Source organism: Aegilops tauschii, chromosome 2 (genome assembly GCF_002575655.3).
Source record: "Aegilops tauschii subsp. strangulata cultivar AL8/78 chromosome 2, Aet v6.0, whole genome shotgun sequence".
Lineage (NCBI taxonomy): Eukaryota > Viridiplantae > Streptophyta > Magnoliopsida > Poales > Poaceae > Aegilops > Aegilops tauschii.
This window is the reverse complement of record NC_053036.3, coordinates 11772836-11797054: the sequence shown is the minus strand read 5'-3', so window position 1 is coordinate 11797054 and position 24219 is coordinate 11772836. Positions and strand designations below refer to the sequence as shown.

General features: G+C 46.1%; 2 protein-coding genes across 2 annotated transcripts; one reads left to right on the top strand and one right to left on the bottom strand.

Annotated features, from left to right (window-relative positions):
- The first annotated feature begins 1005 nt into the window (after positions 1-1005).
- On the top strand, positions 1006-3560 carry LOC109764069 (alpha-terpineol synthase, chloroplastic-like). Its single transcript, XM_073509476.1, has 7 exons — positions 1006-1222; positions 1329-1587; positions 1787-2141; positions 2241-2459; positions 2584-2722; positions 2811-3065; positions 3167-3560. Exons 1-7 carry the CDS (start codon positions 1070-1072, stop codon positions 3467-3469), a joined length of 1683 nt encoding a protein of 560 aa, XP_073365577.1. The 5' UTR covers positions 1006-1069; the 3' UTR covers positions 3470-3560.
- Positions 3561-6360: 2800 nt separating this feature from the next.
- On the bottom strand, positions 6361-9752 carry LOC109759074 (CDT1-like protein a, chloroplastic). Its single transcript, XM_020317916.4, has 7 exons — positions 9247-9752; positions 8388-8507; positions 8064-8298; positions 7256-7888; positions 6972-7173; positions 6797-6887; positions 6361-6699 (listed from the first exon to the last, which is right to left on the bottom strand). The coding sequence occupies exons 1-7, from the start codon at positions 9648-9650 to the stop codon at positions 6642-6644; spliced, it is 1743 nt and encodes a 580-aa protein (XP_020173505.1). The 5' UTR covers positions 9651-9752; the 3' UTR covers positions 6361-6641.
- Between the last annotated feature and the right edge of the window lie 14467 nt (positions 9753-24219).

The following is a 24219-nucleotide window of genomic DNA, read 5'->3' as shown; positions in this document are numbered from 1 at the left end:
CAAAGAAAACAAAAGAAAAACAAAAAATAAATATAATGATAAAAAAGAATAGCAAGAAGAAATAATAAAACCTAACAAAAAACAAAAGGAAAATGAAACATAGGAAAAAATGGAGAAAACCTACAGCGACCGAACCTGCGAACACGCAATCGGCAACAGCGAACCTACATTGATGAGCCGGCCCATAGGCAAGCACCTTCAGCGAGAGGAGCTTCCACTCTCGACGCGGGAGAACCTATCGTCTCGCTATAAGCGAGACACAGCTCTCGCGGTGGCATAAAGACGACTCATGCAAGGTAGGGCCGCTAGGCTTGCGGGGTACCGCTGCAGATTACAAGGGTAGGCTATTGGACCAGTGGGATGAGGGAGGGAGGAAGAATTGTTCACATTGGCAATTTGAAGAGGAACAATTAATTCTTCGGGAAGTTGAAGATGCCGCACGCCGGTCCGTTGGATTTTAATTCCAGCCATGCCTTTTTTATGTGGTCCCTTTATGTATTTTCCACCATGGTTTGGGAAAATGAGTATTAGTAAGTTCTTAGTTGTTTGTATGGAATTTTGATAGAAAAATAGAAAGTCTGATTTTTAGCCATGGTAAACAAACGTTTTCATAATAATTCATATTGGCACAAGGATGGCAAAATTAGTTTGCAAACACGGATATATTCAGGCAAAAAATGAAATCGGGCGGATTTGCCATGCTCACCAACTAAACTTGTCATCCTCGACGAACACAAATTTCCATGAAAAACGTTAATTATTTTCATGCCTAAAAATCAAACGTTCGTTGCATATCTGGGTAAAAAAAATAGCCTCCAGAAGAAATGTTGGTACAGATAGTCACCACAAAAATATGTGGCTGAAAAGAAATAGTACTAGCAATTCGGTATGCGTCATGTCCCACGATTTTCATGCTGGCTGAGTCAGCTATGCTGCTGGGTGCCTATAAATTGGCACGTATTCTGGCTACTCTCAAACAGCAAGCAGCAGTAAGTTTATTGGCTACTACAGCTTAGAAGTACTAACCTCGTTGCCAAGCTCTCGCTGCCAAGTGCCAAGCTCTCAAACAATGGCCACGATGAGTACATGCTTTCGGACGTCCTCGCCGGCAACGGTGCGCTGTGCCGCAGCGGCTCGGCGGTCTGCCAACTACGCTCCCAGCTCCTGGGATTACGACTCCCTCCTCCAGCTCTCGCCCAACAATGGCGGACAGGCAGATCAAGTACATTTATCAGCTGAACATATCATATTTTCAACCGGCAAGTAGTACATAAAGTAGATGAATTACTCATGGAAATTATTCCGTGCATGCATGGATGATGTCACAGGTCGATAAGTTGAAGGCCGGCGTGAGGGAGCGGCTGGTAGCGGCGAGCCGAGGCGACCACCAAGCTGCGAAGCTCGGGCTTGTCGACACGGTGCAACGGCTCGGCATCGCCTACCATTTCGAGGAGGAGATCGCCGGTATCCTCAGCTCCGTCCACCGCAAGCCTCACCGGTGCAGCGGGGATGATTGTGATGTTGCTTCCGCGGCATTGAGGTTCAGGTTGCTCAGGGACAGTTGTTTCCCAGTCTACTACCCTCCAGGTACCTCCTTAAATATGAAATATGAAAAGCAGACTCTTAGACGATGTAAGAAAGGAACCTAAAACTACGGCCAAAATTTTGGATATTAAACTAAATGCATGGTCCAATCCAGATTCAATCACAGTTGAAACTTCGAATTGTGTTTATGGCACGGTTTTCTGTACTTAACTGACATGTTTCATTGTAACAATACATAAAGAATTCCTTGAAGATCTCAAGCGCGGACCAGATGATGATGTCAAGGGGCTCCTCTCACTCTACGAGGCTTCATACCTTGCGTTTGAAGGCGAGGAAGCATTGGATGAGGCAAGAGCATTTTCTAAGAAAGCTCTCATAAAGCTCTTGCCATCCATGGATCACCACTTACGGCGCAGTGTGGTTCGTTCTTTGGACCTTCCATTGCACCGGAGGTCTCCTCGACTAGAAGCAAGATGGTTCATAGATCACTATGCTAGAGATGAGAGCAATTCCGACCCATTGCTCGTTAGATTTGCCATGACGGACTTCAACAATGTGCAAAGTGTGCATCAGGAAGAACTCGTGAGACTGGCAAGGTAATTGAGCATGAAGAAACATACATTTAAATTAGCCTGCTAATTAATTCACTGAGTTGATGGGTTTTAAGATATGAAAATTGACCTAAATAACTCTAGGTGGTGGAAGGGGACTGCCCTTAGTGAAAAATTGGGGTTCGCCTGGGATCGTCTCATGGAGTGCTTCCATTACGCAAATGGAATTGTGTGGGAGCCAAACAATGGAGCGTGCCGAGAAGTGCTTGCTAAAGTCGCCAATCTAATAGTTCACTTAGATGATGTTTATGATGTGTATGGAACTCTAGACGAACTAGTTCTCTTCACCGACGCCATTGGAAGGTAACTACATGCAACAGTGCACTTTCTCATAATTCAAGTAATATTCTTGTCCTAGAGTATATGACACGTTAGTTTCACAGCAAATGAAGCTTTTCCATTATCTAAAATTAATAAATAATTTCAGGTGGGAAGAAAGTCCTAGTGAAAGACTCCCCGAATACATGCAAGCACTCTATTCCGTGATGTACAACACATCCGCTGAGGTGGCTGAAAATGTGTTGGAACAACATGGTTGCGACGCTCGTCATGTTCTTCAGAAAGCGGTAAGTTCATATACACAATTAACTTACTCATATGATATAAATTGTTTTCACAAGGAACTGTAATAAATTCCACTCCATGATTTTGCAGTGGCGAGACATGGCGGAGTCTTTCCTGGTGGAGGCAAAGTGGCACCATGGAAACCACAGACCAACACTGCGTGAGTATCTGGACAATGGATCAATTTCAGCCTCTGCTCCACTGTTGCTGCAACATACGTTTCCCCTGCTGCGTGTGGATGAAAAGATCACCCCAATGTCTCTTGCTAAAGTTGGAAGCTACCCTAAATTAGTTCAGTCAGCGTCGTTAGTTCTTCGGCTCTGCAATGACTCTGCAACCCACTCTGTAAGGAAAATTTATCCGGGTTGTTTTGCCCTTTACCGTTTCAATCTCCAAAGTTGAATCTTTGTGAGAGGTGTCTTATGTTGTGAAAATATGTATAACAGGCCGAGCTGGAGCGAGGGGATGCACCATCATCAATAGCTATTCACATGTCGGAGAACAGCTCCAGTGAGCAAGAGTCCCGTGAAGCCATGGAAGACCTTACTATGGAAGCCTGGAAGTCGATTAACGAAGATGCATTCAAACACTACCGATTTTCTAGATCTTTTGCCAAGACTTGCGTGAATTTGGCTCGAATCTCACATTGTGTTTACCAAGGTGGGGATGGTTTTGGTGCGCCGGATAGTCGGAAGAAAAAGCAAATTAGGGAGTTGTTCTTGGACCCTTTCATGATTGAGGAACATTAAACGGTGGGAAACACATATCTTAGAAAGATGTTATATAGGCTTAATTATCTGTAGGTATTGATTGTAGGTATTGATTCTGATTCTGTGTTGTACTACTAAAACTCTAGAACCAACACTAGCTGGTTGATATTTTTTTTTTTTGAGGTGAAACTAGCTGGTTGACTAACTAGCACCATTGGGTGATCTTGATTTACAGTGCTTAGGGCCTGTTCGACAGCTCCCCAACTCCTTGAAATCCTGAAATATAATCCAGCTTCTCTTTTCCTATGCCAGCTTCCCAAGTGAAAGCTAGCGATCAGAAAACCATTCGGTATGCCAGCTCCAGTCTTCTCTGGCAATGCATGGGATGGCAACCTTTTTCAGTTGATTTCGGCCTATTGGGAGTTGAGGATAGGCCAAACTTGGCCCAAGTTGGAAGCTAAGGGGGGATCCACGTAAGGCCATGTACACAGGCTGGGAGAGATGGACAAAGCGTTTTCTTTTCTTTTCAGTGTGTTTTTGACTAACAGAGAACTATTTAAAGGGCGACGCTACGCGTCCGCCGGCGGATAACAGAAAAAGATCGATCGCCTGCCTGGCCATTGGATGGAGCTGCAGATGGCCGTCTAATCTACCCACTAACCATCTTTGCAACAAATGTTTTGTTGTAGTCCGCCCTGTGAAGCAACCTGCTTGTTTCAATCACGCGAACAAGGTTTTTTTTTTTTTGCAACAGAGGTCATGTTGCATTTTTTCTGCAACAGAGGTCTTGTTGCAAAAAAAAAATTACAGAATTTTTTTGTAACAAATGTCTTGTTGGAATTTTTCGCAATAGAGATCTTGTTGCAGAAATTTTACAAAGCTTTTTTTTGCAATAAGATCTCTATATATTTCCGCAACAAGATCTCTGTTGCGAAAAAAGAATCTACAACACACCCTTTGTTGCAGAAAAAAGGCAATTGCAACACGATTGGAGGAGGTTTATGAGAGCGTTCCGTATGATGCGATGCTCTGGTTTTAAGAGATAAGACCGCATACGCGTAAGTGTGAGGGTCCAGGTAAGCACGTGGCAAGCGGAGCAGGCGGTGGACGAGCTTGTTAAAATCAGCCAGGTGATGTGAAACTTTTCCCCTATTTAAAGGGTAGTTTGCAGTACTTTCTATGTAGTACAAATTATAAACTTTTATACAGAAATATCTTTCGAATGAAAATAGAAATATGGCAACTCATATCTTAAGGAACAACACAGTCTACACGCATTCCATATAACAAAAAGCATAATACTTTCTGTGTACAAATTATAAACTTTTGTCATTTAGATCCTTGGATGTACAGTCCTAAAATTTGGGTCTTTAGGCTTGATGTAGTCAACAGACATCTTGACCACACAAGGTCCGCAAGAACATAGCAAGAGACTCATAACTGCTAACAAAGGGAGAGTGGCCGAGCCCATACTTATCCTTCAACAAGTCATGAAGTTCAAAGAATACTGTTGCCTTCATTCTCAGCATGGTGAATGTCTCTCCGGGTGTACCGATAGTCTCCTGCAACCATCCAAATCCACTCAAGATAGATGTCCTAGGATCGGCCTTCATCACTCAATTGTCACAATACTTCTCAAATATGGTTGATGCACTCAGATACATGATGTTCATTTCTTGTGCATGGGCACGAACCATTCTTTTCTTCATTTCATAATAGTTTTCATCGTCACTTTCACTGTCAGATGACATTTGCACATACGCAACCAATGAGTTAGTAAACATCTCATCTTCAAAAGATTGTATGCTCTCATCTGTAAAAGTTCATGTCATCTAAAAATATTGTATGCTCTCATTTATAAATCTGTACAGGGACTACCTCATCTATAAAATATTGTATGCTCTTATTTATAAATCTGTACAGGGAGTACCTCATCTATAAAAGAATGTATGCCGTTATTTATAAATCTGTACAGGAACTACCTCATCTATAAAAGATTGTATGCTCTCATTTGTAAATCTGTACAGGGACTACCTCATCTATAAAAGATTGTATGCTCTCATTTGTAAATCTGTACAGGGACTACCTCATCTACAATGTCATCTGAATTTATTAACATGGCAAAAACTGTGTGAGACAGGACATCAAAAAATCTGAACCAGAAGGATGCATCTGTACATCCAAACATCTGAACTCTGTAAAATGAATGGACAGGGGTGAGGTTGCACATCTGGGCGAGCTCACCTTGAGATTCTGGAGCTGCGGCAACGGGGGAGAGGAGCAGCGTTGCCGACGGCAGGAGTGCCCGCTGCTTGCAGGTTGGGGGGCGAGGGAGAGGAAGGACTCGCGGTCAGGGAAGGGCGGCTCGAGGAAGAGACTGTCGGCGGGGTCGTCGGAAGACGTTCACCGGCGGCAAGTAGATGGCGGCGGCGGGATGACGGCCTCGTCCGTCAGCTAGGGTTGACGAGCAGGAGAACAGAGGAGAATGGGGATCAGGGTTTCGAGCGACGTCTATCAAACAGGTAAGGCACTTAGCGGTGGCATTTGCTCATAAATAATGCCAACTCCAGGATTCCCAATTCCTGGGATCGCCGAAAATGCCGCTCCGCTATTTGGCATGTGGACGCCTCTCCAATCCGGGAAGCGGCGCCCACGTACGAAAAAAACAGAGCGGCATTTTCGGGCCAGCTCCGCTCGTGAATTTGCGGAAGCTGGGAGCGGGCGAGCTACTGAACAGGGCCTCAGTATCAAGCTTAATTTACTCCATAACAAGATGTGACTGGTTGTTAGAAATTTTCAGGATTCATAAAGTACCGTCACACTTATTTTAACCTTGATTCAAAAAGAAAGCACTGTGACCGAGCCATTCAAGAACACAAAATGCCTGAACGACAGCCAGAATTAAAATGTTTGCATAGTTGAGGCCCAGATCAAGGACAACAAACATCATTTCATCCAGAGACATCTCGGAGCATGGGGTTTTACACATCATCAGCTGTTAGAATACTTCAGCTACACATGTCAATCACTGAGTCAGGGGTTGTTGTGTCTTGCGTCTGAACACGATTGAACAGCCATTGAGAACTGAAATTAAACTGGGCAGTGTCTGAACTTGAGCGTCAACTTTGACAACAAGTATCTTCCAGCACCTAGGCTTGCACTGATATACTGCTACATTTCTCAACAAGGTGAAACAATTTTGTGCACCACCCTACTCGACGCAGGACAACCTTTGTCGAACCTCAAACTGGCTCAGTGCCGTATTGATGCTGAAAATCAACATTAACACAAATTAGGACATCTAAGAATGATGGAGTGTAAATAGTAGCAAGTTCAATATTTATGCATCGGATAAGCAATGTTTACCAGCAGAGAACATCTCCATTTCTTGCAGTCTTCTCAGAGATCCACTCTGGGACAAACTCTAGAAGCAGTCTCACTTGCTCTTCGACTTCACCTGCAAATTTAGGAGTTCAACGTCAGTTCACATCGCAGACAACAAGCTGAAATGACAAAGATAGAAAGCACAGCTCACACTTACCCTTGTCAACGATCTTCGGGTTACTTTCGATTATCTTGTGGATGAGCTCCTCCTTTGTCAGTACAGTTCGCTGCCTCGATTGATAGATAAGGAAGATGATGTCAAAGGTGCTTGGCAGGCATGATATGAGCTTCTGCCGCTGAACCTGGTCCGCATAGCCTGTTTCCTTCTCCTCCAAAGTTCTCTTCTCCTTCTCCTTTACCTGTAAATAACAAATGTGTCATCCTTTGTTCACAGAGGAGCAAAAATGGGTTGAACAATGATCAGTATGAGTAAGAACTTACCGACTGCAAGAGGGACTTTGGAAGGAAACCGAGCAACTCATCATCGCCATCGCTTGGAGATGTGCTGCTCATGCTTTGGTTCTCTTCTTCCATTCTGCTTGCATCCTTTGTAGGTGTCATGAACAACTTGGCTCTAGCTGATCGCTTGACCGTGTTTAGAGGTGGCGTGTCACACACAGTAGCAGATATTGGCCTCTGTGGGGTCTCAAGGTTCGGTGTGTCTGCCATTGATCTCACTGGTGTAGAGGCGAACTTGGCAGGAGTCCCTTCTGTAACACCAAACCTGAGTGCAACATCCTTGCTACTTTTCTCTTGCACTTGGGACTGGTGATCTATGCCACCAGAAGTAGAACTGAGCATCACCTTCCTGCCCAGTGGAGATGGAGCAGTAGACTCAGCCTTTGGCGGCAGACCGGTTGTGCTGGCAGTTGCAGGGCAGGTTGAAGATCTCTGTGAGAACCTTCTCTTGAAAGACTGGGACATGTGCGACAGTGCAACAGCCGGCTGTTCAGACAGGCTTGGTGATGGCGCGGCAAATACAACTTCAGTAACAACTCTTGGTGTGCTCTGAGCCACACTTGACTTTGTTTGAGTAAATGGATGCGGCAGCTCATGCTCCGGGATGTCAGCTCCCTGAAAGATAAATTACAGAGAGAACATGAATACTTCAGATCAACTAAACATACAGCAACTAGTACATTTTCTTGACTAGCACCAGTAATCATACAGTTACTGAACTGTTCTCATATGACAATAAATTTGCACAAGTAACTATGTTGAAAGTGTGGAAGATAAAAGATGATCATACCTCAGGATGTTTCCTGAAGAAGTCCACAAGCCTCTGCCTGAACATCCTTCTCAAAGCAGAGTAGCGGGTTTCCCCCTTCTGCATCACACTGTCCTCAACTGAATCAACCAATAGGTTCACCTGAAGATCCGGCTTCATGCAGCAAGTCTTGTCATCGCGCAAAAGGATCTTGTTGATGACAATAGCCTCGGGCATAATGTACTTGAGCTGCGCAAGATGGCCATAGGTAAACCTCCTGCAGACAGAATTGTGTAAATTAGAGACTGGATTATGTAAATCAAACACAGCAGCAATCATCTGATTGTTGTCACAAGAGGCCAGTACCTCTCAGCCAAGTTCTGAATGCTAGCGCAGATGTTGGGGAATGTTGCCTTGGATCCCTTCATGCGGAGGAGCCGGGTGGAGCTCTCGAAGCAGTTGAAGAACTCGCAGAGAATCTCATAGCTGATCATCAATGACGTAAACCAAATTAGAAAACAGAACTGGTGCGGTAAAAATATGCTGGAAATTATCAGGGTGAATTTAGCATCTTCCAGATAACGATTGTAATCATCTAATGCCAGTTGCAGTAGATTGCATCGCAGAAATAGAATATACAGATTGTTGTTGGTTTTACTGAAACGATGATGATCTGAAACCAAGTAAAAGGATTCAATTTGGTGGCACAAACAAGAAATCGGACAAGATCCATCACTAATCAGAGAAGATGTCTGCATCCTTGGAATGATTATAATGTCAGTTGCAGTAAATTGCATCACAGAAACAATATGTACAGATTCGATGATGGTCTGAAACTAAGTAAAGGATTCGATGGAAATCAGACTAGATCCGCCACTAATCAGAGAAGATGTTTGCATCCTTGGAATGATTTTAAGTTCAGTCGCAGTAAATTATATTACAGAAACAATATACACAGATTGTTGTTGGTTTTACTGTTATTGCTATGAACTATGAAGTACAGTATGATGGTCTGAAACTATGGAAAGGGATTCAATTTGGGGGCGCAAACAAGAAATCAGACTAGATCCAACGGTAATCAGACAAGATGTCTGCATCCTTGGAACGATTCACAGATTGATGTTGGTTTACTAGACTGGTAGCGATCTCAAAGTAAGAAAACGGGACTGGGTGTCCGGGGCGTAAACAGGGGATGAAACTGTAACCGCAGATCTGTGACAGTTACCTCTCCGGCAGCTTGACCTCGGGCCTGCGCTTGACGGGGCTGCGGCCGGCGCCGGCTCCCACGCCGAGCTCCCTCTCAACGGACTCGAGCGCGTCCTCCTCCCCGGCATCAACCCCCGCCGCGGGGCCCCTGCCGGCGCGCTGCAGCTCGAGCGCCGCCCGGCGGACCTCCTTGACGGACAGCGCCACGGCGCCGCCGCTGCGGCCCCTCCGCAGCAGCGGCCGCGGCTCCGTCTTCTCCGGCGTCACCAGATCCGCCGCGGCGGCCGGCACCGCCCTCTTCATCTTCTCCGGCGTCGCGAACTGGCCGGCCGAGGAGGGGACCGACGTCTTCACCTTCCACGGCGACCCGGCGGTGGAGGCCGCCGTCGTTCTGGGCTTCTTGGATGGGGTGGCGGCGTCCATCGCGGGGCGGAGGAGGGTTGTGGGTAGGGTTGGGCGCTCGGCGGCGGAGGGGGTGGGGTGGAGGATATTCAGATTAGGGAGGTGTTTATAACTTTTTTTAACCGGGTCGGGTTGGGATCGGGATCCATGGGGGTTTTTGGCGGGAGGCAACGGCGAGAGGGGATGGCGCGAAGCAACGTGGGGGGTGCCACGTGGGGGTTCTCGGTGGCGTTCGCGCCAAGCCGGGGGGCGTCCTTCGCGCCAAGTGCAGTGCAGTGGAGGTTGCAGTGCCGAAAGAAGAGCAGAGGCCCAAGTGAGTGTGGGTTCCATCCACGTCGGCCCAGGGATAGAAGGAGGAAGCTATGATTGAGGCCCAGACCTACTTGCCTGTCAAAGTGAACCGAATGCAAGTAGTAATACATTGAAGAAGACAATGTACGCGCAACAGTGGCGCGCGACGTTCCTTCCTTGGAGGTGTTGCCTGGGCGCCCATGGAGGCTGCCGAAGAGGGTGGTAGAGGTGGTATCCGAGCGCCTCGTCAACGCCTGTAGCGTCGAAGCGAGAAATCGGCGCTCACACGAGCGGGAGCGGCCCGTCGCCCATTAAGCTTCGCTCGCTTGATGTTTGTTCGTTCGCTCAACTCGCCTTTCTCGGCCCTGTTTTACTCTCGTCTCTGTTGTGCAACTGGTTTGGGAAAAAGATTTTTTTTATTGTGAATACTTCCATGAAATAAAAAAATCATGGGTTTATCAAATGTTCGCCGGTTTAAAAAAACAAATCCAAAAAAGGAAAAAATGGGAAAAGATTAATTGAAAAAACTCATAAATTTTGGAAAAAACACAAATTTGAGAAAAGTTCACAAAAATTCAAAAAGTTCTCTAACTTTAGAAAAGTTCGTAAAACTTAAAAAAGGTCAAGAATTTGAAAACATATTCGTGAATCTGAAAAAAATCAATAATTCAAAAAACGTTCATGAATTCAAAAAATCATGAATTTTAAATAGTGTCTAAATTGAAAAATATTGCATATCTGAAAAAATTCATGAATTTGAGAAAAGTTCGCAATTAAAAAACTTGAGAACTTTTAGAAAAAGTTCCTGAGTTTGAAAATAGGTTCGTAGATTCTAAAAAATTCCAAGAATTAAATAATGTTCATGAATTTTAAAAATATCATGAACTTGAAAAAGCATTGCTAATATGAAAATCTAAAAATACAAAACCAAAACAGAAGACCATAAAAAATGGTTGGGAAGCTTCTAGAAGCTTCACTTCACAAATAAGCTTTACAAAACTGGCAGGAAGCTTGTAGAAGCTTCACAAAACCAAACGGTGCAAATGCTTCCGTAAACGAAAAAAGAGAACCCATGGACCGGTCCATCTGCTACGTAGGTGTTGCGAGGGGTGTGCGCAAGTTACCAAATAAGCCTATAAGTGGCGCCTTAAGCGCCAATAGGAGTTGGGGTGGTAGCCTCATCGGCTCTTCGGAGAGGTTTGGGAGAGTTTTGTTACAGAACGTAGCATGCAATTTTAAAAAAAATCCTATGATCACGCAAGATCTATCTACGAGATGCATAGCAACAAGAGGGGGAGAGTGTGTTCACGTACCCTCGTAGACCGAAAGCGGAAGTGTTAGCTTAATGCGGTTGATGTAGTCGAACGTCTTCGCGATCCAACTGATCAAGCACCGAACGTACAGCACCTCCGAGTTCTGCACACGTTCAGCTCGATGACGTCTCTTGAACTCTTGATCCAACAAAGTGTCGAGGGCGAGTTTCGTCGGCACGACGGCGTGGTGACGGTGATGGTGATGTGATCCGCGCAGGGCTTCGCCTAAGCACTACAACGCTATGACCGGAGGAGTAAACTGTGGAGGGGGGCACCGCACACGGCTAAGAGAACAATTGATGTGCTATGGGGTGCCCCCTGCCCCAGTATATAAAGGAGGAGGGGAGGAGGCAGGCCACAAGGGGCGCGCCATGGGGGGGGACCGACTAGGACTCCTCCCCTTCCTTTCTTTCGGAGGGGGGAAAGGGAAGGAGAGGGAGAAGGAAAAGGGGGCCACGCCCCCTTCCCCTTGTCCAATTCGGACAGCCCATGGGGGGCGCGCGCCACCCCTTGCGGGCTCCCCTCTCTCCCCCCCCCCCATGGCCCATGTAGGCCCATTACTTCCCCGGGGGGTTCCGGTAACCCCTCGGTACTCCGAAAAATACCTGAACCACTCTGAAACCATTCCGGTGTCCGAATATCATCCTCCAATATATCAATCTTTACCTCTCGACGATTTCGAGACTCCTCGTCATGTCCGTGATCTCATCCGGGACTCCGAACAATCTTCGGTCACCAAAAACACATAACTCATAATACAAATCGTCATCAAACGTTAAGCGTGCGGACCCTACGGGTTCGAGAACTATGTAGACATGACCGAGACATCTCTCCGGTCAATAACCAACAGCGGAACCTAGATGCTCATACTGGTTCGTACATATTCTACGAAGATCTTTATCGGTCAAACCATAATGACAACATACGTCATTCCCTTTGTCATCGGTATGTTACTTGCCCGAGATTCGATCGTCAGTATCATCATACCTAGTTCAATCTCGTTACCGGCAAGTCTCTTTACTTGTTTTGTAATGCATCATCCTGTAAGTAATAACTCATTAGTCACATTGCTTGCAAGGCTTATCATGATGTGCATTAGCGAGAGGGCCCAGAGATATCTCTTCGATGCTCGAAGTGACAAATCCTAATCTCGATCTATGCCAACCCAACAAACACCTTCGGAGACACCTGTAGAGCATCTTTATAATCACCCAGTTACGTTGTGACGTTTGATAGCACACAAGGTGTTCCTCCAGTATTCGGGAGTTGCATAATCTCATAGTCAAAGGAATATGTATAAGTCATGAAGAAAGCAATAGCAATAAAACTTAACGATCATTATGCTAAGCTAACAGATGGGTCTTGTCCATCACATCATTCTCCTAATGATGTGATCCCGTTCATCAAATGACAACACATGCCAATGGTCGGGAAACTTAACCATCTTTGATTAATGAGCTAGTCTAGTAGAGGCATACTAGGGACACTTTGTTTTGTCTATGTATTCACACATGTATCAAGTTTCCGGAAGTATAAATAACAACTTTATTATTGCCTCTAGGGCATATTTCCTTCAGTCTCCCACTTGCACTAGAGTCAATAATCTAGATTAGATTGTAATGATTCTAACACCCATGTAGTCTTGGTGTTGATCATGTTTTGCTCGTGGAAGAGGCTTTGTCAACGGGTCTGCAACATTCAGCTCCGTATGTATTTTGCAAATCTCTATGTCTCCCTCTTTGACTTGACGTGGAAGAGGCTTGGAACTGCACCAACTGACAGCTCCACCATTCAATATAAATACGTATCCAGTTTGCGACTTAGAGTCATCCGGATCAGTGTCAATGCTAGCATCAACGTAACCATTTACGACGAGCTCCTTTTCACCTCCATAAACGAGAAACATATCCTTAGTCCTTTTCGGGTATTTCAGGATGTTCTTGACCGCTGTCCAGTGATCCACTCCTAGATTACTTTGGTACCTCCCTGCTAAACTTATAGCAAGGCACACATCAGGTCTGGTATACAGCATTGCATACATGATTGAACCTATGGCTGAGGCATAGGGAATGACTTTTATTTTCTCTCTATCTTCTGCAGTGGTCGGGCATTGAGTCTGACTCAACTTCACACCTTGTAACACAGGCAAGAACCCTTTATTTGACTGATCCATTTTGAACATCTTCAAAACTTTATCAAGGTATGTGCTTTGTGAAAGTCCAATTAAGCGTCTTGATCTATCTCTATAGATCTTGATGCCTAATATATAAGCAGCTTCACCGAGGTCTTTCATTGAAAAATTCTTATTCAAGTATCCTTTTATGCTATCCAGAAATTCTATATCATTTCCAATCAACAATATGTCATCCACATATAATATTAGAAATGCTACAGAGCTCCCACTCACTTTCTTGTAAATACAAGCTTCTCCAAAAGTCTGTATAAAACCATATGCTTTGATCACACTATCAAAGTGTATATTCCAACTCCGAGAGGCTTGCACCAGTCCATAAATGGATCGCTGGAGTTTTCACACTTTGTTAGCACCTTTAGGATCGACAAAACCTTCCGGTTGCATCATATACAACTCCTTTAAGAAATCCATTAAGGAATGCAGTTTTGACATCCATTTGCCAAATTTCATAATCATAAAATGCGGCAATTCCTAACATGATTCGGACAAACTTAAGCATCGCTACGGGTGAGAAGGTCTCATCGTAGTCAACTCCTTGAACTTGTCGAAAACCTTTCGCAACAAGTCGAGCTTTGTAGATAGTAACATTACCATCAGCGTCAGTCTTCTTCTTAAAGATCCATTTATTTTCTATGGCTTGCCGATCATCGGGCAAGTCAACCAAAGTCCATACTTTGTTCTCATACATGGATCCCATCTTAGATTTCATGGCCTCAAGCCATTTCACGGAATCTGGGCTCATCATCGCTTCCTCATGTTCGTAGGTTCGTCATGGTCTAGTAACATGACTTCCAGAACAGGATTACCGTACCACTCTGGTGCGGAACATGCTCTGGTTGACCTACGAGGTTCGGTAGTAACTTGATCTGAAGTTTCATGATCATCATCATTAGCTTCCTCACTAATTGGTGTAGGCATCACTGGAACTGATTTCTGTGATGAACTACTTTCCAACTCGAGAGAAGGTACAATTACCTCATCAAGTTCTACTTTCCTCCCACTCACTTCTTTCGAGAGAAACTCCTTCTCTAGAAAGGATCCATTCTTAGCAACAAATATCTTGCCTTCGGATCTGTGATAGAAGGTGTACCCAACAGTTTCTTTTGGGTATCCTATGAAGACGCACTTCTCCGATTTGGGTTCGAGCTTATCAGGCTGAAGCTTTTTCACATAAGCATCACAACCCAAAACTTTAAGAAACGACAGCTTAGGTTTATTGCCAAACCATAGTTCATACGGTGTTGTCTCAACGGATTTAGAGGGTGCCCTATTTAACGGGAATGCAGCTGTCTCTAATGCACAACCCCAAAACGATAGTGGTAAATGGGTAAGAGACATCATAGATCGCACCATATCTAATAAAGTACGGTTATGACGTTCGGACACGCCATTACGCTGTGGTGTTCCAGGTGGCGTGAGTTGCGGAACTATTCCACATTGTTTCAAATGAAGACCAAACTCGTAACTCAAATATTCGCCTCCGCGATAAGATCGTACTTTATTTTCTTGTTACGATGATTTTCCACTTCACTCTGAAATTCTTTGAACTTTTCAAATGTTTCAGACTTATGTTTCATTAGGTAGATATACCCATATCTGCTTAAATCATATGTGAAGGTCAGAAAATAACGATACCCGCCGCGAGCCTCAACACTCATCGGACTGCATACATCAGTATGTATTACTTCAAATAAGTCAGTGGCTCGCTCCATTGTTCCGGAGAACGGAGTCTTAGTCATCTTGACCATGAGGCATGGTTCGCAAGCATCAAGTGATTCATAATCAAGTGATTCCAAAAGCCCATCTGCATGGAGTTTCTTCATGCGCTTTACACCAATATGACCTAAACGGTAGTGCCACAAATAAGTTGCATTATCATTATTAACTTTGCATCTTTTGTCATCAATATTATGAATATGTGTATCACTTTTGTAGGGATAGCTTTCTTTGGCCATGTTATTTCGAGAAGACATGATTGCTTTGTTAGTATGCTTGAACTATTATTATTCTTATGTCAATATTAAACTTTTGTCTTGAATCTTTAGGATCTGAACATTCATGCCACAATAAAGGAAATTACATTGATAATTATGTTAGGTAGCATTCCACATCAAAGATTCTGTTTTTATCATTTACCTACTCGAAGACGAGCATGAATTAAGCTTGGGATGCTTGATACGTCTCCAACGTATCTATAATTTTTGATTGTTCCATGCTATTCTATTATCCATCTAGGATGTTTTATATGCATTTATATGTTGTTTTATATGATTTTTGGGACATATTAACCTAGAGCCCAGTGCCAGTTTCTGTTTTTTCCTTGTTTTTGAGTATTGCAGAAAAGGAAAACCAAACGGAGTCCAATTGACCTGAAACTTCACGTAGATTATTTTTGGACCAGAAGAAGCCCACGGAGTATCGGAGATGGACCAGAAGAGTCCCGAGGCACCCACGAGGGTGGGGGGCGCGCCCTACCCCCTGGGCGCACCCCCTACCTCGTGGCCGCCCCGGAGACCCCTTGACTTTTTCCCAACGACAACACCTCTTATATATACCAAACTTCCAGAACATAACCTAGATCAGGAGTTCCGCCGCCGCAAGCCTCTGTAGCCACCAAAAAACAGTCAGGACCCTGTTCCGGCACCCTGCCGGAGGGGGGATCCCTCAACGGTGGCCATCTTCATCATCCCGGCGCTATCCATGATGAGGAGGGAGTAGTTCACCCTCGGGGCTGAGGGTATGTACCAGTAGCTATGTGTTTGATCTCTCTCTCTCTTGTGTTCTTGATTTGGCATGATCTTGATGTACCGTGAGCTTTGCTACTATAGTTGGATCTTATGATGTTTCTCCCCCTCTACTCTCTTGTAATGGATTGAGTTTTCCCTTTGAAGTTATCTTATCGGATTGAGTCTTTAAGGATTTGAGAACACTTGATGTATGTTTTGGTGATCAACTTGCGGGTTCAGTGACCTTGTGAACTTATGCATGGGGGTTGACACATGTTTTCGCCTTGACTCTCCGGTAGAAACTTTGGGGCACTCTTTGAAGTTCTTTGTGTTGGTTGAATAGATGAATCTGATATTGTGTGATGCACATCGTATAATCATACCCGCGGATACTTGTGGTGACATTGGAGTATCTAGGTGACATTAGGGTTTTGGTTGATTTGTATCTTAAGGTGTTATTCTAGTACGAACTCTAGGATAGATCGAACGGAAAGAATAGCTTCGTGTTATTTTACTACGGACTCTTGAATAGATCGATCAGAAAGAATAACTTTGAGGTGGTTTCGTACCCTACAATAATCTCTTCGTTTGTTCTCCGCTATTTGTGACTTTGGAGTGACTCTTTGTTGCATGTTGAGGGATAATTATATGATCCAATTATGTTATTATTGTTGAGAGAACTTGCACTAGTGAAAGTATGAACCCTAGTCCTTGTTTCCTAGCATTGCAATACCGTTTACACTCACTTTTATCATTAGTTACCTTGCTGTTTTATATTTCCAGATTACAAAAACCTATATCTACCATCCATATTGCACTTGTATCACCATCTCTTTGCCGAACTAGTGCACCTATACAACTTACCATTGTATTGGGTGTGTTGGGGACACAAGAGACTCTTTGTTATTTGGTTGCAGGGTTGTTTGAGAGAGACCATCTTCATCCTACGCCTCCCACGTATTGATAAACCTTAGGTCATCCACTTGAGGGAAATTTGCTACTGTCCTACAAACCTCTGCACTTGGAGGCCCAACAACGTCTATAAGAAGAAGGTTGCGTAGTAGACATCAAGCTCTTTTCTGGCGCCGTTGCCGGGGAGGTGAGTGCTTGAAGGTATATCTTTAGATCTTGCAATCGAATCTTTTAGTTTCTTGTTTTATCACTAGTTTAGTTTATAAAAGAAAACTACAAAAAATGGAATTGGGGATGCCTCATATGCTTCATCTTTTTAATATCTTTCATCAAAATAAGGATTCCGATAATTGTGCCAAAGTGTTAGAAGAAGAATGCATTAAAATGTTTGGCACTAAATCTTTGAATGATGAGCATAGTTGCAATGTTGTTAGTACGAGCTCTTTGAATATCTATGGTACTAATAATGATTGCACTAGTCATGATGAAAATGTCTCTTATAAGCATGTCAATTTTTGTGGAGTGCATAGAGTTTGCAAGTACACACCAAATAGGGAAGATAGATTTTGCAAGGGGCATAAGTATTTGGAAACTAAATGGTTGCAAGAAAGGCAAGATGTCTGTGCTGAAAATTTAAATTTTCGTAGCCATCCTTGTGAACTTTGCAATGAACGTGGTCATTTAAATATCCAATGCAAATTGTTTCATGATCGTATCGTGTCCAAAAATTGTGATGACTTGATTTCCCTTGCGCATCATAATGAACTTAGTTTGCTTGTGGGTTATGAAGAAATGAAACGTATAACTAACGATATGCCAGAATTTGTCCTTGATAAAGTTCTTGATTTTGATCTAGAGGAAATTTATATGTATTGTGCGGTGAATTGCATTGAAAATCCTTATATTGCCAATTACATAAAGACAAGAAAACAAATAGAAGATCAAGAGAATACTAATGAAAGGCAAGAGTGTCGGTGTCAAAACCGGCGGATCTCGGGTAGGGGGTCCCGAACTGTGCGTCTAAGGTCGATGGTAATAGGAGACAGGGGACACGATGTTTACCCAGGTTCGGGCCCTCTCTATGGAGGTAATACCCTACTTCCTGCTTGATTGATCTTGATGGATATGAGTATTACAAGAGTTGATCTACCACGAGATCGTAATGGCTAAACCCTAGAAGTCTAGCCAGTATGACTACGGTAATGAGTCTCTCCCCTTTCTGGACTAAGTCCTCCGGTTTATATAGGCACCGGGAGGATCTAGGGTTACACAAGGTCGGCTACAAAGAAAGGAATCTACATATTCGGTCACCAAGCTTGCCTTCCACGTCAAGGAGAGTCCCATCCAGACACGGGTGTAGTCTTGGGTCTTCGCATCTTCACAGCCCATCAGTTCGGCCCATGGCTAACAGGCCGGACGCCCGAGGACCCCTTAGTCCAAGACTCCCTCAGTAGCCCCTGAACCTGGCTTCAATGACGAGGAGTCCGGCGCGCAGATTTGTCTTCGGCATTGCAAGGCGGGTTCCCTTCTTTCCGGATACTTCACAATGGTCTTCGTACGATCGAGTTCGGCTTGGTAGCGCGAGCAGCATATATTTCCACAGAGGGCATAATAATTTTGAAGTCCAATCCTCTGGCAACCTTTTACAACATAACATCATGTCAGTCCGGTCATTATTTCGAACCGTTCTTTCACCTGCACCCCCACGTTCCGAAACGCGGTTGTCATTGACACGTCTTACCCAAGAAGAGATCGTGTCCCCTTATGAAGGGATTCTTTTATCGACACAGACGTGGGTAACCCAACCGTCCTTAGGGTACAACTCCTTGGGAATAGGCAAATTTTAAGGCCCGGGAGGAGGCGTTCGATATTCTCGGCCTTTATAAAGGAGCACAGACCCGCCTTTCCTCCCCACGCTTGCTTCTTCCTCGACTCTTACTACCTCGAGTTCCAACACCCAGGTCTCACCCTCTGTAAGCCTAAGTCATGTCCGGATCCAGCCGTCAAGGCCGGTGGGTGGCTTCTTCTATCACAGAGGAGGATGTCGTGAAGTTTCGGGCAGCCAAATACCTGACCGCAGAAATCCTCCACTGGCTTCCCGCGGAGGGGCAGGTTATCCCTACCCCCAGATCCGGCGAGAGGGTCGTGTTTGTTTCCCACTTCCTCCGAGGATTGGGGTTCGCCCTCAATCCCTTCGTCTGGGGGCTCATGTTCTATTACGGGTTAGATTTTCACGATCTCGCCCCGAACTCCGTCCTTCTCATCTCGGCGTTTATCGTCACATGCGAAGCCTTCCTCCGAACTCCTCCACACTTCGGCTTGTGGCTCAAGACCTTCAATGTGAAACCGCAAATGATAGAGGGGGAGCAGGCGGAGTGCGGTGGTGCCTCAGTGAGCAAGCTTACCAGCGCTATTTGGCTAACAGTATCTTTCAAGGAATCTTCCGACTTATGGCAGCAGGAGTGGTTCTATATCACCGAGCCCCGCAGTTCCAAGTGGGCAACTGCGCCTGCGTTTCGATCCAGCCCCCCAATTCAGCTTGCATCATGGATTAATAAGGGGTTGGACTGGGGACCCGTTGACGAGGTGCGGACTCTGCAAAGTCGCATCCGAAGCCTCATTGAGAAGGATATCAATATTGTCAACGTTATTTAGGTAATGCTAGTCCGCCGGACCCTGCCGTGCCAGCGACGGCCTCTCCGCCTGTGGGAGTTTAACCCAGAAGGGCCACGGACTCTTCAGCACTTCTTCGGCACTACGCGTGAAGGAATGTGGAAAATATTCTTCGGGAGACAAAAACAGTGGTCAGACACCACCGAAGATACCGGCCTAGACTGTAACCATCCGGATACCCCGGTAAGTACTCGTCTGCCGAACACCTCATAATCAGATATCCTGTGGTAAGACACTGAGCAAACCATCCTTTTCCAGGGCTGGATAAAGAAAGCGGAACGGATTAGGTGTCCAGCCCCTCTTCCTGAAGACTCAGCAGACCCCGTGTTAACAAGGATGTTGGCACCGGCACCGCACCAGGCGCCGGCAGGGGAGGGCAAGGTGGAGAGTGAGAAGACCCGGGAGGACCTTCGTTCCGGAGGTAAATTAGATACTGAGTTCGGAGAAATCGACATTTCCTCGCCTGAGGACAAAGGCGAAAGAGAAGCCAGTATCCCTTCTCCATTCAGGAGGAAAAGGGCCGCCTCCGAAGGTTGGGAGGGGCGGTCTCCTAAGAGGGGCAAGATGCCACCGTCGAGCAGCTCAGGACTGGAAGGCGACGCCGTTGAACAGCTCCGTCATGAGGACAAGCCCTCAACCAAACCGTAAGTGAATCCGGGGTGCTTTGATAGCGTCCCGCTCCTTTCCTGTTACCGAAGAGATACGTAACGTGCCTGTGTATTTTTACAGTTCGGCACAGAGTTTTTCTGGGCAATCCTCTTCTTCGGAAGATCTCCTCCCAGAGATGATGGAAAGGGAGACGCCTCCCCCGACCTCCTCGCCCAATAAGGCGGACAACTCTGAAGTGTCATCTCGGAGGGTTTTTCTTGATCAACAAGCTATGCAGTGGATGAAAGAGGCAGTACCCGAAGGTGGACCTCCGATCGTTCGGGATTCGGGGGCCAATAATGAAGGCCCCGGACTGTCCGGTTTTCAGCCAACGATGATTCTGGAGACGGGTGAATGGGTTCCTTCAAAGGATGGTCGTGCTCTACAGCGGCTTCCGGAGACCCGGCGGCGCCGGATATATTGAGGGATATGCTGCGAAAAGCATCTGTCTCGGGGGAACAGCGTACCTTGATGGGTACGGTGGTTGAGAAGATTCTGTCCGCGAAGAGCGGATTGAATGAAGCCTTCATGAGCTTTCTAAGAGGCTTCGAGGTTTGCGATGTAATGTTTTCAACTATATTTTATTTTAAAAGATGCACCTGTGTATAGGTAGTAGCCCCTGAGACTCGGGTTGGCTTCCCGTGGGAGGCGAATGGAGGATCAAGAAGAAATATTCAAGGACTAATCTGATTAAGTTGAAAAGGCTGCCTCCCCCTGGCTACTTCCCAGACTACGGATATTGCCGAGCTGCAGCGGAAGCTTGATGTGGCCGGGGATGACATTGTGTTAATCAATATGCGTCTTGACGAGTCGCAAGGTATGTATTCGGGGCAGTCCCTTCACATACATTTTTTTGATATAAGCATGACGCTGAAAGTTGTGTACTGGAATATGCATGGCTGCAGATGGTGCTGCCGCCGTTGAAATTCTTCGGGCGGAGCTGGCCCGGGCCAAGGAGCCGAAAAGGTGTCGGTTGAGTTAAAAGCCGAACAAGCTGCTCGGCGCCAAGACGAGGAGAAGATATCCACGATGGCGCTCGAACTAAAAAATGCTGCTAGCCGCTGTGAACTTCTTGAGAAGGAGAATGAAGCCAAAACGGCTGAACTTGACAAGGCCTTACGAGAGGCGAGAGAGGCGCGGTCTGAATCCAGAGCAGCCCGTGAGGAGATCCGGCAAACTGGGGAGATTGCGGCTGGTAAGCCCTTTTTGCTACAGACTAAGTTCGGCGATCCGAACTATGCTCAGCTTAACCAAGTTTGGAGTTCTCCGGACGAGTTTTTAGACTTGCCGAAGAGTTCTTCCGATGCGGTGCAGTTTTACCAGGCGCGAGAGGGGTATGCAACGGAGAAGCTTTTCTGGTCACAATTTGGCGCGTCGAAGCGCCCTCTGTTGCTGAATGAACAGATGTCCCAATGGGCCGAGCTTCATAGGATATCCGGCGCTGCCATGAAGAACGTCATAATCCGGCTGTGGCCAACTGAGCTTGTTCCGAATAGCTACTTCAGCTTGGTGCAGCGGCTTGTTGATGTGGTGCCACGTATCGACGCTGTGAAGCGGTCGATGTGCATTAAGGGTGCACTGATGGCCTTTGCCCGAGTCAAGACATTCTGGGGGAAGATGAAGGCCATCGATGTTGCGGTGAAGAGTCCACCCAAGGGCAAGGACCGTTACGAACCGGAGCATTATTTTGAAGACGTCCTAGAGGCTGCTCGCTTGATAGAGGGTCAATGCTCGAAAGACATAATGTTCGAGTGAGGTGTATGAGAATTGTAAAAGACAATTTTATAGTTAATCTATTTTTATATTTTGCTTGAAATCTTGTGTTCCTCCTGTGCGGCTGTTTTAAAATAATCTGAAAGTTTTCCAGTCGTCGGCTTCAGTCCCCTCGTAGGAAGTACAGGGGTGTTCGGAAAAGCATTTGATCACTCTTGACCCAACGTCTTGATCCATGAAGGAGGTGATAATGCGGCGAACCAGGCAATCAGACTATAGGGCGTTGACACTTTCACTTAGCCATAGGAGTTTTATAGGGGGGGCTACGATATAGCCCCTGGTATGCATACGGCTTATCCCAATATGGTGCGTTACATATATGACCTGAAAAAATGGTCCTTCGTGTGATACGGAGGGAATCGCGGCAGATTCCGATAAGTCATCGAGTGGTTGACCAGCTCTCGCAGCATCATGATAGTCGGTTTTTGGCTTTCTCTACTGAGGTGCTTGACCAGATGAACCGGAAGCACAATCGCAGTAGTTCTCCCTTTACTACCCTAGCCGATAGAGCGGAACGTAGGGTAGCAAGCACATGAGCCGGGCAACCCAACCATTGACCCAAGACATGATTCGGAGCTGATGCATATAAGGCCAAACTCGCGACGATGAAGTACGCTGTAAAGCTGTTCGGACTTTGTTGGTAACTCATTCGTTCCCATACCGAGCCCCTGGCAGGTTATGCCGAGGTATATCTGTGAGACAACCATAGGAGCCATATTCATTTGCGAAAAGACATGAATGATTAATTCAGATAATGTTTACTGGGACCTGAGCGGTATGCCAATGATTACTTTATATATAAAAAGACCTCAACCCCGGCTATTTGACATGCCTGGGGTCGAAGGCGGAGGAAAAAGGCATATTACAGGCTCGAAATAAAGAGTGCGGTCTATAAAAAGTTTATTTTGGACCTCCTATCGCATGTCTGCGCCGCCTGTCTCGGCGAGGGGAATCCTTGATGGAAGTAGCCCCTTAGATGAGTGTACGGATCCGAAATCCGATGGAGTCAGTTTAGATGTTTGTCCTTTGCGTCACCTGTTTTTAAGAGATAATAAAGAAAGAAAAAGGAAAGTAGATAAAAATGTTACGGGAATGCTTGCAGGCTTGTCCGTATTGTGCTTCCGCCAATGCCCATGGTATCTTAAGTGCGTAGTGATGTATGCGCGGTACAAATTTTGCGGGTATATGAGGTGCGCGGCCGAAGCCGAACTGCTATTTCCGCTCCCGGATTGATCGATCCTCGGGGGGAAATTGCTTCTGACCCCCGGTATCACTACTGGAATCAGGGAATTTGCCATCAGCTTGTTCTTTGCCGTCTGCTAGCTGACGGCAAAGAGGGTATTTGCCGTCTGCTTTTGGCAAATATACAGTTTGCCATCTGCCATTTCTTTGCCGTCGGCCAGCGGACGGCAAAGACCAGAAGGCAGACGACAAAGAGTCCAACTGGGCCCCACTGGACCCTGCGGCTGATTAGGGCAGACGGACGGGTTGGATGCCATCTGCCAGATCTTTGCCGTCTGCCTTTGGGACCTTTGCCGTCCGCCAGCAGACGGCAAAGGGATGGCAAAGGACGAGAAGGCAGACGACAAAGAGTCCAACTGGGCCCCACTGGACCCTGCGGCTGATTAGGGCAGACGGATGGGTTGGATGCCATCTTCCAGATCTTTACCGTCTGCCTTTGGGACCTTTGCCGTCCGCCAGCAGACGACAAAGGGTCGTTAAGCAGACGGCAAAGAAACACTCACGGCAAAGAGAAAACACAACACGCGGATCAATCACCTGGATCGATGAGTTGGCAAGATCTGAGACGCACGCTGATCACTCCGTCGGACGCATACCCAACCCACCCACGATGCACGCGCCCCCAGGGAAACACCCACGCGCCCCACGTCTCACCCCACCCCACAGTCTGCCTTATCCACTTCTCACCCCCACCCCACCACATCTCTCTCTCATCTCTCTCCCTGCTCTCGATCCACTTCCCCCGCAAGCGCTCGCCACCACCTCGCCGGCAGTCCCCGGCCTCGCTGGCCGCCATCGCGCCCGCCGGCCATGGCCCG

Excerpts from the sequence above, each read along its gene's own strand:
- LOC109764069 (XM_073509476.1), top strand. The coding sequence starts at position 1,070 with ATGGCCACGATGAGTACATGCTTTCGGACGTCCTCGCCGGCAACGGTG. Across the intron at positions 1,588-1,786 it reads CCCAGTCTACTACCCTCCAG|AATTCCTTGAAGATCTCAAG; the intron begins GTACCTCCTTAA and ends CAATACATAAAG. Across the intron at positions 3,066-3,166 it reads ATGACTCTGCAACCCACTCT|GCCGAGCTGGAGCGAGGGGA; the intron begins GTAAGGAAAATT and ends TATGTATAACAG.
- LOC109759074 (XM_020317916.4), bottom strand. The coding sequence starts at position 9,650 with ATGGACGCCGCCACCCCATCCAAGAAGCCCAGAACGACGGCGGCCTCC. Across the intron at positions 8,508-9,246 it reads GAGGTCAAGCTGCCGGAGAG|CTATGAGATTCTCTGCGAGT; the intron begins GTAACTGTCACA and ends ATTGATGATCAG. Across the intron at positions 6,700-6,796 it reads AATGGAGATGTTCTCTGCTG|CATCAATACGGCACTGAGCC; the intron begins GTAAACATTGCT and ends GTTGATTTTCAG.